The 13,216-nt window shown below is 47.3% G+C and overlaps 1 protein-coding gene across 1 annotated transcript; it reads left to right on the top strand.

Moving 5' to 3' along the window:
* The first annotated feature begins 634 nt into the window (after window positions 1–634).
* On the top strand, window positions 635–12,804 carry LOC309693965 (prohibitin-2-like). The gene is made up of 10 exons (XM_082513655.1): window positions 635–740; window positions 1,573–1,702; window positions 3,491–3,575; window positions 4,094–4,173; window positions 4,723–4,907; window positions 6,495–6,624; window positions 6,895–6,998; window positions 8,327–8,404; window positions 11,165–11,241; window positions 11,926–12,804. Exons 1-10 carry the CDS (start codon window positions 720–722, stop codon window positions 11,945–11,947), a joined length of 912 nt encoding a protein of 303 aa, XP_082369781.1. The 5' UTR covers window positions 635–719; the 3' UTR covers window positions 11,948–12,804.
* Window positions 12,805–13,216: the final 412 nt, after the last annotated feature.

Here is a 13,216-nt window from a genome sequence, read left to right as displayed (position 1 = left end):
AAGGTCACATTTTTATTTGAGTGTCAGCCTTTATTTTCTGATTGCTTTTTAAATACTTTTATATAATTGTTATTAGTCATTATTCTGACTAGTATTGGTTTAAAATGTGGAACTAACTTTTTCTCATCCTTTAGAGGAAGGTGAGTGAACATGTCCAGTTTGTGTGCACAGCAGCAGGATTTTGATGTTAATTCCTTGAACTCTGTCGCAAAATTTCTTCTTGAAAGCACAACGGAAACATTTCAGTGGCTGACTTCACTGTGTTCAAACCACGGAAACAAAGACTTGAGTGAACTTCAGTGTGAAAATAACCGTTTTATGTGCAGCAGGTGCTCCTGCGGTTTGAGGAGCCGCCGACACCCCGGAGCTCTGCTGCCCTCTGTTGCCCCCTGCTGCTCAGGACCGGCATCACTGCATCCGTGAGATCAGACGCTGTAGTCTGTCTTTACCTCTTATAACTTTGTACTTTATAGCTCACAATCCTTCTTGCTTTTATTTTGTAGATTATGGCAAAAATGAAAAGCGAATCCTTAATTTCCATCCTCAGAACTTTGGGTGGGTTTAAAACATTTTATTATCTTTAAATATATATACATAGAGACTATGCCCCAATACTCTTAAAAACTACATTTCCCAAGTTACCCCCAATCCCGGAAACGCGTCATCACTTGCGACCTTGTCTTCTTCACTTGGTTTTCTAACAGGCGGAGAGGACGAGCATGGCGAATAAAGATCCCGGGGTGAGTGTTTGTGAGTCTCCCGTTTAAACTCGGCTTTAAAGGGAAGTTTTCTGCCTTCAGCTCAGGTTCAACCGCTCCGGGTTTCCCGCGCTTTGCACGCACCTGGGTGACATTTTAAAAGCTTTTAGGTCTGACACGTGAGTCTGATGTAAGCAGGTTTACACTCGAAACCATGTCAGCCAGGTTCCATCCAGCCTGACGGCACTAATGAGGCACAGGTGAGGCCGTGAGAGCCACTCGATGCCGGTTAGCTAGCTTTACACTCAGGTAGAGAGTGGGAGTCGAACATGACGCCGGGGTCCCTTTAAAACTCTCTCAATTATGAAATAATTGACTTAACACATGTATACGCATTAGAAGTAAATTCACTGAAAATATTGCAAGTTTCTAGAAGCAGTTACTTAATTCTGCGCATGCGTAACACACTCAGGTGCATCAGGCGTGCAGGCAGGTGAGTCTGCAGTCCCTGATGTTACACAGGCTAATTAACCCGCAGCTAGCGCATCAAACCAAAGAAGCTGCTTCTCTTTAAGTCGAGTTATGTTTTGTGCTTTTTGCATGAGCCGAGTTTAAACTTAGTCCTTAAAGTTCAGACAGGTGATCAGACGTGTCCAGCCTTGTGTTATTAGCATCCTTGTTGCTTTTTTAAAACAGTTTATTTTTAGAGAGAATCTGAGCGTCCTCTAACGAGGTTTCTGTGGCGGGTACATGCAGGCCTTGTAGATATACAGGGAGGGGGGTTGTCCACTCGGAGTCAAGGTCACTGAGTTTTAACCATGAGTGTCCTGCGTGAGCGAGCACGGGGAGATTTACTGAAATCCTTGTGTTTCAGGGTTTTCTGCAGCAGCTGCGGCAGATCGCAGGCAGGATGTCTTCAGGACCTCGGGGCGCAGGACTCGGCTTGAAGCTGCTGATTGGTGCTGGAGCTCTGGCTTACACAGTGAAGGAAGCCACATACACAGGTAACCCCCAGTCACTGTGAAAGCATGAATATTCAGCACAGCTGGGGCTCTGATCCCTGACACTCTCACTCTCCTGGAGTAATCTGTCATATTTAGTGTGACAGTTCTTTAGAGACCTTTTATCAAAGCGTGTCTGTGGTACAGGCTCGAAGCTCGATTCTGTCCTTCATTGATACAAAACACGGGATTGCCTGCAGCTGCTCTGCAAGTTTCCAGCTTTGATTAAGGAAAAGTGGAGTTGGGCTGCAGTTGTTACCCAGCCAGACACAGACGGAGGATGATGTAAATTCTGCGTCTAAAGGTGGTCGGCTCAGGCTTGTGAAACAAGAAGTGATTAAATACGTACAAAGTATTTACTCACTAAATGGTTTTTAGCAGGCAGCCACACAGTCTGCTCCACCTGCAAGCACTGGTGCTAACAGCCTGTTTTTTATTATATGAAAAACTTTTAATGTTTAAAGCTCAGCAGGATGGAAATGGGCCTTTCCTGTATCTGTGGAACCTTCAGGCTGATGGTGGTAAAAGAGAAAATCCACAGCTTTGTGCTTGTATTAGTTTTCATCTTGTTTCACGAACTACAATCTAAAACATCTTCACTGTTTAATTAAAGTCTTTCATGTTCAGATCCATGTTTTATATTTTTATTAGAGCAGCTTAGCTGGAGTCCCAGTTCGCAGGCCTCGGTGCTCCTCAGCTGTCTGTAAGAAGCTGTTTTACCTTCACTTAAAGCCAACTTCTGTGCGTGAGCTGACCACGTTTACAGTAAGGTCTCTCTATGACATCATCAAGGTCCAAGAGCAGGAAAAAACTGCGTGAAACTGAGTATTTAGAGCAGTCTGAGCTTTAGACTCAGGTAGGGCTGTGCGATATGACCAAAGTCTCATATCCCGATAAAAGACATTTATCGTCCTGACAACGATATAAATCACAAAAATGTAACATTTTCTGTAAAGTCTGTGAATCTCGGGCAGCTCGACTTGTGTGAAGTGTTTCCAGCTGGGCGTCGTGTAGCTGGAGTCGAGTGTTTTAACCGGTGCATGAAACATTTTTAGACATGAGTCGTAACGGCCGCCGTTTTCTTTCAAAGTTTGAGTCTAAGGTTTATTCTTTAGCACCTGGCGGCTCTTTGTTGCTTCTCCTCCGTAAACACTCTGCATCTTTCACGTGATTCAGTTTATTCTGAAAAGTCTCAACAGGATCTTGAGCTTTATTGTGAAAGGTTTACGTGGAAAACAAACAAGCGAACAGCGGAGCCACTTGATGGTGTTACCGTCGTCGTTGCTAACGACAACGCATAAAAACAGGCGCTTGTCCGTCTGTAGTGTGGTTATATTAAATATAAGAGAAAGAGAGAACTTTAAGAAATGAATGTAGCCACTGCAGTGACGTAGTTTATTTTACGACACCACGAAACAAAAGAGCGTGATAAGAAACGACGTTTTTATATCGTCATCTGATATATATGGTTATATCCAACAGCTCTACTCTCAGGTGTTACTGACCACATGTTAAACTTTGGTCACGTTAACGTGAACGTCCACCTCTGGACCAGGTGAAGGTATCAGAAGTTTGTTTTAATCTCGGTGTAACAGGCTGAAGTGTCAGCAGCGATGTCATTCGCATCGTTGCTGTGACGTTCACACAGCAGAGAGGTCTGTGCTGACAGATCTGTTTGTGGTTCATGTTCCTGAGTGGGAGCTTCAGGCCGGTGGAAACGGCTCCGTCAGTTTAGCAGAAACTGAAGAACAGAGCTCAGGGTTCAGTCTGAGGTTGGTCTCCTGTGTGCAGTGGAAGGAGGTCAGAGGGCCATCGTCTTCAACCGGATCGGAGGGATGCAGATGGACACGGTGCTCGCCGAGGGACTCCACTTCAGGTACGAGTCCACACCCACACTGTTACCATAGCAACCAGCTCGTACTGACTGACAGGTGACTGATGCTGCGTGTTGGCTCATATTAATGGGCGTGGCTGTTTGGAGGTGTGGGCGGGACTGTAAAACAGTCAGAAAGTGTTTTAATTCTCTGTTTCACTGCTCCGTGTGCTCTGTTTCTAAATCTTTATCAGCGGCTCCTCGATACATCTCAGGCTCTCTAATCTCATTTTCTAAATTTGACCTTTTCTGAGTTGATTTATGAAAATAGTTTTTTCCTTTTTGAGTTTAACGGATCAGTGTTGGTCAGGCAGCAGGCTTTTCAGGGCCAAACAGTCGTCCGACTTTCTTCCTTTCCATGAAACGGCACTAAAAGAAGTCCTGCAGAGTAGATGGACATGAACATGAAGGTGCAGCCCCCAACACCTGAGGATTCCAGCATTAGTTTAATAAAAACGATTTACGGATGCAGAAAAAACAGATCAGCAAACTAACTGATGTGATTCTGTGTCTGTCTTCAGGATGCCCTGGTTTCAGTATCCCATCATCTATGACATCAGAGCCAGACCCAGAAAGATCTCCTCTCTCACTGGAAGCAAAGGTCAGACGCCTCCGTCGTATAACTGAAGACCGTCTGTGGACGTGTTTGGTTTTAGAGGAAAACGAGTCCAGTTTTGAGTCCTGCAGCCTCGAGGACACATCAGGTTGTCCTCCAAGTCTTAGATTAAGCTTTTAATCATTAAGTGTCAGTAAAGCTGCTTCTCAGCATTGTTGGAAACTCCACAGGTGCAGCTTCATGTTTTCATGTGTTTACAGACACTTCACTGTTTTCATATAACAGCTGGTTGGTTTCAGATAATCAATGAAACAGTAGATCGATATGTTCAGTCAACAGTTTGGAGACTTGGAATAAGCCTATAAACTATAAGAACATACCCACAGATGGCCCCAGTACGTTACTGGGGCCATCTGTGGGTTATTTCACATAAAAACAAAGCTGGTTTAGCTCGCTGACGAATCCGAGGTGTGAATGGAGCCTGTGCAAAATCATGAGCTTCAAACAAGTGCAGTCGTGTGAAGCTCAGCAGAGATACGGCTGGTTAGTCAGCAGCTGTCACAGATGTTCAGCTTCTGACTGGTTCTGTCTCAGACCTGCAGATGGTCAACGTCTCCCTGCGAGTTCTGTCCCGGCCGCTGGCGTCCAACCTGCCCGTCCTCTACCAGCACCTGGGACAGGACTACGACGAGCGCGTGCTGCCCTCCATCGTCAACGAGGTGCTGAAGAGCGTGGTGGCCAAGTTCAACGCATCGCAGCTCATCACGCAGAGAGCGCAGGTACGAACACGCCCCCAGAGCGGCGCGCTTAGTTTGAATCTGTTTAGCCCTTTAAGACCTGCCATAGAACCAAGTCAGTCATCTTTATATTCTTACATGCTGTGGAGCCATTTGTGGGAGCATTTCAAGTTGCTTTACATCAATACAACCGTTACAGCCCAAATTTTAATAATATGTCTGCATTAAGTCCACAGTAACTACAAAAAGTGCAAAAAAGTGCAATAAACTACAAAAAACTTGAAAATCATTTGTTCTTTTTACATATATTTCTAGTTAGAGAAATTTAAGAGGCTTATCCCTCAAAACTGTAAATACAAAAAAGTTTCCAACCACAGAAAGTTTATTTTGAGTGTCTGCATAGTTTTATTTTTGAAATACACCAAGTTTTACATACTGCAGGAAAAACAAATAATTATTATAATTATAAACCAGCACGTGCATCAAAAGAAACTATTTCCAGCTCTGCATCACAGAAACGACACAGAAAAGCATGAAGTCAAACACGAGTTTTAAAAACACCAGTTTAGGCTCAGAAGACCCGGAAGGTAAAAAACTACATTTTCCGCGAAATGACGTCACTTCGGGTTTCGGGCAGGTCATGGCGGACGTGCGATCGTTCCAACGTAGGAAGTGTTTTGAACAGCTGATCGGCAAAGTGTGTTTCTGGAATATTCTGTTTTTGTTGCTGCAAGTGCTTTTTATGCTGTTTTTGCAAAGCTTTATGTGGAAGGAAACTGTGACCGAGCACAAGCTGATGGCGTAAGATGTAAGTACAACTCCTCCGGTTTCATGTGCAAAAACAATTATTGCACTAGCTCACGTGGTTCCGGTTCTACAGGGATTTAAAAATAGTTACGCAAAACGGAGCTTGCTGCTCTGCCCGGCTTTAAAGGGTTAATCACGTGTGGTGATGTGGGGTCACACACAGACGCACCTGAGGAGGATCTCAGTCCAAAAAACAAAATAATTATATTATGGAAGCTGTTACATCACATTATTTCTCTGCGGGTCGCCTGTGCCTCTTCGTCTGATAACCCAAAGCTGGGCTGCAGTTCAGTGCGGTGGTTGTTCCAGAGGTCCTTAGACCTCCGAGGTGAGGCACCCCGACTGTTCCCCGATCAGATACCTGAACCAGCTCAGCTCGTGGAGGTGCAGCTCCACTCTGAGCTCCCCTGGGTGTAAGCTCCTTAGAGTGTCTGAGAGCTCAGCTCAGACGCCCTGTGGAGGAAGCTTATTTTGGCTGTTTGTGTCTGCGACCTCGGCCTTTCAGCCGGGGTCATGACCTCAGGGGAGGCTTGGATCCTGGTGCCACTGGTAACCTGAAAGCTTCACTGTCTGGTTCAAGCTCTGTGCACCATTACGCTCTGGTGCTACACTGTGACACTGACCATGAGCAACACTGTGGGAACGACTCACCCTATCCACAGCTGTGGAGTGTTCCTGCAGGGACCAGTCAGAAGTCCTGACTGGTCCAGTCAGAAGTCCTGACTGGTCCCTGCAGCTCGACATAAATTGAATATTTCAGAGTTCTTGATGATCACTGTTAGTGATCTGACACTGAGGTCTGTCTGACTCCGTCTCCTGCAGGTTTCCATGCTGATCCGCAGGGAGCTGTTTGAGCGGGCCAAAGACTTCAACATCATCCTGGACGACGTGGCCATCACCGAGCTCAGCTTCAGCCGCGAGTACACGGCCGCCGTGGAGGCCAAACAAGTCGGTGAGTGAAGAGTTGCTCAGTCTTTGTCCTGCAGCCACATCGGGCTGAATTTCTGACCCCGGGGACTCGATGATTACTGTGTCCACCTGACGGCTGGTTTATCATCAGCGTGTGGAGAATGAAATGATTTCAGTTTATTGGAGACTCACTGTGACCTAAAGCTAAATATGTACATTACCCAGATTAAACCAGAGTGGTGAGCTTATAAAAACAGTCACGTAAAAGGTCGTTGGCCTGCTGGGTGAACGATTGTTGTTTGTTCCTCTTCAGCCCAGCAGGAGGCGCAGCGAGCTCAGTTCTATGTGGAGAAGGCCAAACAGGACCAGAGGCAGAAGATCATCCAGGCCGAAGGAGAAGCTCAGGCCGCCAAGATGGTGAGCTCCGCTTTGGAGGGACATGTCTTTAAGATGAATCACTTTTTTAGATCAAAAAAACAAATGAAATCCACAGAGTCACAGTGTGTGCCACAGCAGCCCCTCCAGACCGCCGTCTGAGACTCTGAGACTCAAACGTTTGGTTCGTTATAACATTCAGAGCTGAAAAACCTTTCAGATAAAATTATTGAGCCTAATGCTGTCGTTATAATTACCGGATGAAAATAAACAAGTTTCTAGCAGAGAGGAGCTGCAGGAGTCGCTTTTTCAAGAAGCTCGTTCATTAAACGTCAGCAGGTGACGTGTTCGTAGAGGAGGCCTCCGGCTGTGGCAGGTTCAACAAAACCTCAAACCCAAGTCAGAGATTACAGCTTCTCCCTGGTAACTCAGACTGACAGATCTGACCAATCAGCGGGCGATTAGAGATATCTGAGGAATATTAACAGGACACGAGAGCAGCGCTGCAGCAATCAGCACCTCTGAGCTCAGAAGTTCACGTTAATCACTCGTTTGTAGGTTTATCACAGAGAAACTTCAGTACATGTAACGTCTGTCACGTCACTGAAAGCAGCATAAAACACATCAGGGACTGAGCATGCTCACTGTAACCTCATTTATGACAACGCATCACACTTATTAGCTCATCAGGTAATGTGGCTCTTCCAGCCCGGGCTGTGGGTCCGGCAGCGTCACCCACACGTTCGTGTTTCCTCGTTTCAGCCTCTGATCAGAGACGTGAATCTTTGTGCTGGTGGTGCTTTCAGCTGCTTCTTATCCCAGTCAGGTCCCCACAGTGGGCAGCTCCTCCGGAGTTTGCCTTCCTGACACAGCCCCAGTGGGGTGCGTCTCCTCCTGGGATCAAACCAGGAATCTTAGACTTGCAGATCTCAGGCGTGAGGAAGCTGAGACTGAGTCCATGTAAAGCCTCAGACGACCTCTGAGCAGCAGTTTGGATGGCAGTGTGAGAGCAGCTGTTTCCAGCTGTTGTTTTTGTTAAACATCTGCAGTTATTCAGCGCTTTCAAGGATTTTTACGAGTTGGTATCCAAAAACAAAGCGAGTGTGCTTCAGTAAAATCCAGCGCTTGTTGCTGTGTGAGCTCGCTCACCTCAGCCTGTGAGAACCAGAAACACCTCAAACAAACACTTCATCCAAAAATGTGCTAATTGTTTTCTCTGCACGTCAACGTGCGTGCGAAGCCGAGCGGCGACACGCCCGCAGCGTCGATCCCGCTCGTCGTTGGAGCGCTGGGAGTGGCTCGCTCGGCCCGCCGCTCGCTCTCCTGCAGGTGCGTAGCGCTCACTAACAGCCTGTTTCTGTCTGCCGCAGCTGGGCGAGGCCGTGACCAAGAATCCAGGTTACCTGAAACTCAGGAAGATCCGGGCGGCGCAGAACATCGCCAAGACGGTAGGAAACACGACCCGCACCATGTTCGTCTGTTTGACACGTCTTAACCCTCAAAGCCTGAAACAGAATCCCACAAATAAACACAGTCGCAGTTCTCCTCTGCGTACTGTCCCTTTAAAAACGCACAAACAAGCACAAACCCCCGTCCCAGACTCCACCCTGCTGACACTGAAGCAGGGGAGAGGAGCACCAATGCTTTTTGTGTGAGTCGAACGAAACCTCAGCAGAGCCGAGAGTCGTGCGCCGCCGATGAACTCGTCACATCACGATTCTCTTTAAACCAACAGGTTTAAATGTAAACTCGTCAGGTTTCTCAGTCGGACCCTCCTGTGACTCCTCGTGGTGGAGAATAAACAAAGTGAGCGGAGGTGAAAGGCGAGAGGAAATGTTTGACGCAGTGATGCTGCTGTGCTGCATCGTGCATTTACCATCAGCTGTAAAAGAGGGGAGGTGTTGTGACCCGCTGGGGGGTGGGAGCGGGTGGGTTGGCGTGGAAACATAAGTTTCTCGAGCACGAGGTGACGTAGGATTTTGAAATTCACACCAAAGGTGGAGCTGACATCAAGGTCAAAGGTCAAGTCAAACCTTGTGTGTGTCTCCTAGGAGACTGCAGGGTCGCTGATAGGATGATTAAAACGATTGTTTCAAGACGTTTCCTGTGACACTCGAGCGTCACTTCTACTGTGGACACCACAGAGGAAGAGCTGGCCTCCTCTAAAGGGTGGATGCACGGGTGGTGTCTCTCACAAACCGAACACACCTGTTTCCCTTCTTTTTCTCGGTTGTTTGTTTTGTGAATCTTTTGTGTGTTCGGTCCTTTCAGGGTCACTTTGTGCTCGTCTTTCAGTCTTCGATAGTTTGAAACGCTCAGCAGTCATTGGTTGTCAGCTGTGGAGCTCGTCGTGCTCGGCGAGAACAGTCACAGATATTTGTTCTATTCATTAATCACCGGACGTTTGGTTTGAGTTCGACCGTGTTGAGCTGCCATGTGTGATCCAGACCACCAGGTGGCGCCAAGAGAGCAGGAATGTAACAGAAAGCAGGACTGAAATAAAAGGCTCAGACTGTAAACTGTCCTTTTTGTCCTCAGCGCTGACCTTTGACCTCCACTCACGCATCAGCCCACAGCAGGAAATGTCGAGCATTAATTCTGGATTTAAATTAAATGTTTGAACGTTTTAAAAGAACGCAGATGAGGTGGAAGAGGCCGAAACGATGATGAGCAGCAACAGAAGAGAAACGTGGCTTCATCGAGGCTTTAAAGTTGACTTTGCATCAAAATCACGGGGAAAACGTCGGGTACTTAAAGTGACGAGCAGGAAAAACAAACCCTCGTGAAGCAGAGTGATGCACTCACACAAAATACAGTCAAATCGTTGATGAAGCAAACATGTTAAACAGGTCGCTCAGAGGAATGAAAGCACAAAGATGTTTCAAAGAGTTTGAGACATAAAATCCTGAGAACCTGACGAGGGAGGAAGCCGTGAACAGACCTCATCGCGAGCTGTGACTCATACATGGAAACTGTGGAAGGCAAGCAGAGAGGAGATGGAGCCGCTCCGCCCCCCTTCAGACACAGGTGAACCTCAGCAGCCAATCAGAGCAGAGAGCAGGTTGATGAGGATGATGAAAACACAGATATGTTTGAGTTTTTATTCCGATGTCAGCCGCAAACGTCTACCCAGCGTCCCACCTGCACCGGCCTCATCCATCAGCTCTCTGCTCAGCAGATGCTGCTGCTTGTCTCACAGTGCAGCTAAAAATGGAGCCGTACACTGCAGCAGCCACTTGAAACCTTTTTCTTCCTGTTTTACTTTCACACATTTTGACCAAGATCTGCAAGTTTTACTTACATGTATAAATGTTAAGGAGCTTTACAATTTGGAAAAGCTAAACAAACTGAACAGCAGTTGGTGACGGTGGGATGGAAGAACCTTTTAACAGGAAGAGACTCGCAGCAGAGTCAGGTGATGTGTACAGACCCACAGCAGCATAACTAAGGGAGGATTCAGGGTCACCTGGTCCAGCCCTAACTATATGCTTCAGCAAAGAGGAAAGTTTGAAGCCTAATCTTGAAAGTAGAGATAGTGTCTGTCTCCTGAATCCAAACTGGAAGCTGGTTCCACAGAAGAGGGGCCTGAAAACTGAAGGCTCTGCCTCCCATTCTACTTTTAAATACTCTAGGAACAACAAGTAGGCCTGCAGAGCGAGAGTGAAGTGCTCTAATAGGGTGATATGGTACTACAAGGTCATTGAGATAAGATGGGGCCTGATTATTTGAGATTTTGTGACGAGGAGGATTTAAAATTGCGGTGAAGAGAAGTTGATGTGGGTGAAATCTCTCTGGCTCTGCTCCGTGTCGGTGCGCTCGCCGTCGCTGTGGCGTTTGCAGCTTCATTCAGACTGACTGCCCAAATCCATCAGAGCTAATGTGATGGTGATAATTAGCAGTGACTGAGACACCGTGCGAGTGTTTGTCTCCACCAGAGGATCACTGATGACGCTCATTCATCAGCAGCTCTGAGCGCCTTTTCCATGGCGGCGTGATCGCTCTCACGCGGCAGGAACGTCATCGGGCCCGGGCGTTCGGCTGGCGTCATGCGCCTCCTACATGGATGGCGAGCGTGCTCGGCAGCTCTCGCTCTGCTGTGAATCAGCTCAGTGTTGAGACTCGGACAGTGTTCCCATTGTGCTCGGTCAGGCCCGCAGGCTGCCTCCCACCTGTGTTTTCTCTCTGCTCACTCTGTGTTTGACCTGCAGGTGGCGCAGTCCCAAAACAAAGTGTACCTGAACGCCGACAGCCTGGTGCTCAACCTGCAGGACAGCAAAAGCTTCAAGTAAGTTCACCTTTTTCACTGGACCAATGAGGTCAAAGCTCTCGGTTACTCAGTGCCGTCTGAACACAGACGGTCCGATGAAGCATGACCCAGTCACAGAGACGCCAGCTGAGTGTGGCCACGTTTGAAACCTTTAAGTTTAACTTGTAGTCCTGCGTCGAAGCCCCGACGCAGTCTGCGCTGTTTTCTGCGGTCGCATGTTGACCTGACAGGAGTCGATGCTGGAAGAGTCTAAACTCTGGAGTTGCTACAATAATGAGGAAGCTGCATAAACAACTGCACATTAATATTTACAGCATCAGTAAAGAGTGTCTGACTCGCACGTATATACTTTTTTTTGTACTTGATTTAGTTTTAGTGTTTGATGTCTCAGCCTGTGGTGTTTTAATGAGTAATTGTGAGGTCAACATTGTGAGCTTTTTATGTAAACCTGCTGACAGTCTGGCACCAGTGCCCAGCCCCTAGTTTACACAGATGGGATCTCAAAGTCCGATTAAAACCCACAAACGTGACATTGTTTTTGTTTCGTGCACGTTGTGGGGTCTGCCGCGCTTCAGGCCTGGATTTACGGGTCTTTACGAGGTCAATCGGAGGTGTTTTTGGAGTGCACACCTGCACAATAACCACGATGTTGGCGTGCTGTCCACGGAGCGTTTGTAACGTTTGACTCTTTGTGTCTTCCAGTTTGTCGCTCTCGAAGAAGTAAGAAGCTGCTTCTCATCATTCCTTCAGTTCTGCTTCTGCAGAAAGAAAACCCCTCTGGTCTTCTCCCGTCTTCTCCCCGCCGGCCCTGTTTACCTCCCACAGCAGGTTTATCGGTGATCCGCTTCGTTTCCATGACACCGAGCCTGACTTTCATATCTGATAATGTAACATTTACAGACGTTTTTCTCCTTTTTGTAGAATCAGGAAAAGCTTTTTATTTGTGTGAAGTAGTTCCTCTCTGATGCAGCCTTCTGCTTTTCGGAGCTTTCGAACTTCCTCTCATGAACACTTTTCATTAGCACAGCTTAATTTCTGCGTGACCTGTCGCACAGCGCAGTGCTCAAAGTAACAGTTTGACGTGTCGCTCTGAACTTTTCAAACACTATCAGAACGTTTTTCTGTTACTTTGTCAGAAAACTCAAACAAACAAACTCTGGTCTCCGGCGTTAAAGCCGCCCTTTGCGTCTGACGTGTGATCGTAAATGCAGGCGTGTTGCCGTCAGACTGCAGGAGGACGATAGAATGAGTCCACCTGTCCGTGCTGACGCAGTCCGACAGGGAGCAGGTGAGCGCTTCGGCCTGGCGCCGCCTCGCGTGAAGACTCGGAGTCCAGAGGCTTCCTGGACGCCGTCGGCAGGTCAGCTGCGGTGAGTCGGCGCTCGCAGCAGCTTTTGTTTTGTAACACTTCAATAAGCGTCTCATTCAACATAAAACCTGAAACCCTGCTGAGTCACCGTCGTTAATGCCAGCCAGTATTTGTCAGTGCGCCTCTAACACACCGCAGTTTGTTTGTATGACTGGATCCATGTTTGAGCACTTACACAATTTATACTGAATAAATATGAAGTTCTTTGGAGACTTGCTGCATTCACATGTTTTTATTCACTCTCCTTCTGCTCCACTGGTGGATGTTACACACAGTGAGGTGACCACAGGCCCAGTGTGACAGGAACACTGGTTATTTTGAACTGTGACGCATGCAGAGCTAAAAGACGGAGCTCTTGATGCTCCTTAGTGCTGACGGTCTTATTCAAAGGACTTTGCTCCACTTAGCACAGCGAGCCATGAACGTCTGTGTAATCTGTAATCTTAGAGAAATTCCTTCTCAGGTGTTTAAGATTTGGAGAATCGAGGACCAATGAGAGCAAAGCTGCAGCAACACAGTTGATTTCACAGGTTTGATTAAAGTACTTGGAGGCGTTTACAGTGCTGTGACCAAACTAAGCACTGCTTCCTCACCCTCCTCCTGAGAGGGTGAGGAAGCAGCCGA

This window comes from Aulonocara stuartgranti (genome assembly GCF_965226115.1).
Source record: "Aulonocara stuartgranti genome assembly, chromosome: 18".
In the NCBI taxonomy this organism is placed as follows: Eukaryota; Metazoa; Chordata; class Actinopteri; order Cichliformes; family Cichlidae; genus Aulonocara; species Aulonocara stuartgranti.
The sequence above is the reverse complement of the archived record's forward strand: the minus strand, read 5'-3'. Positions and strand labels throughout refer to the sequence as shown.

Excerpts from the sequence above, each read along its gene's own strand:
- LOC309693965 (XM_082513655.1), top strand. The coding sequence starts at position 720 with ATGGCGAATAAAGATCCCGGG. Across the intron at positions 3,576-4,093 it reads GCCGAGGGACTCCACTTCAG|GATGCCCTGGTTTCAGTATC; the intron begins GTACGAGTCCAC and ends GTCTGTCTTCAG. Across the intron at positions 4,174-4,722 it reads CTCTCTCACTGGAAGCAAAG|ACCTGCAGATGGTCAACGTC; the intron begins GTCAGACGCCTC and ends GTTCTGTCTCAG.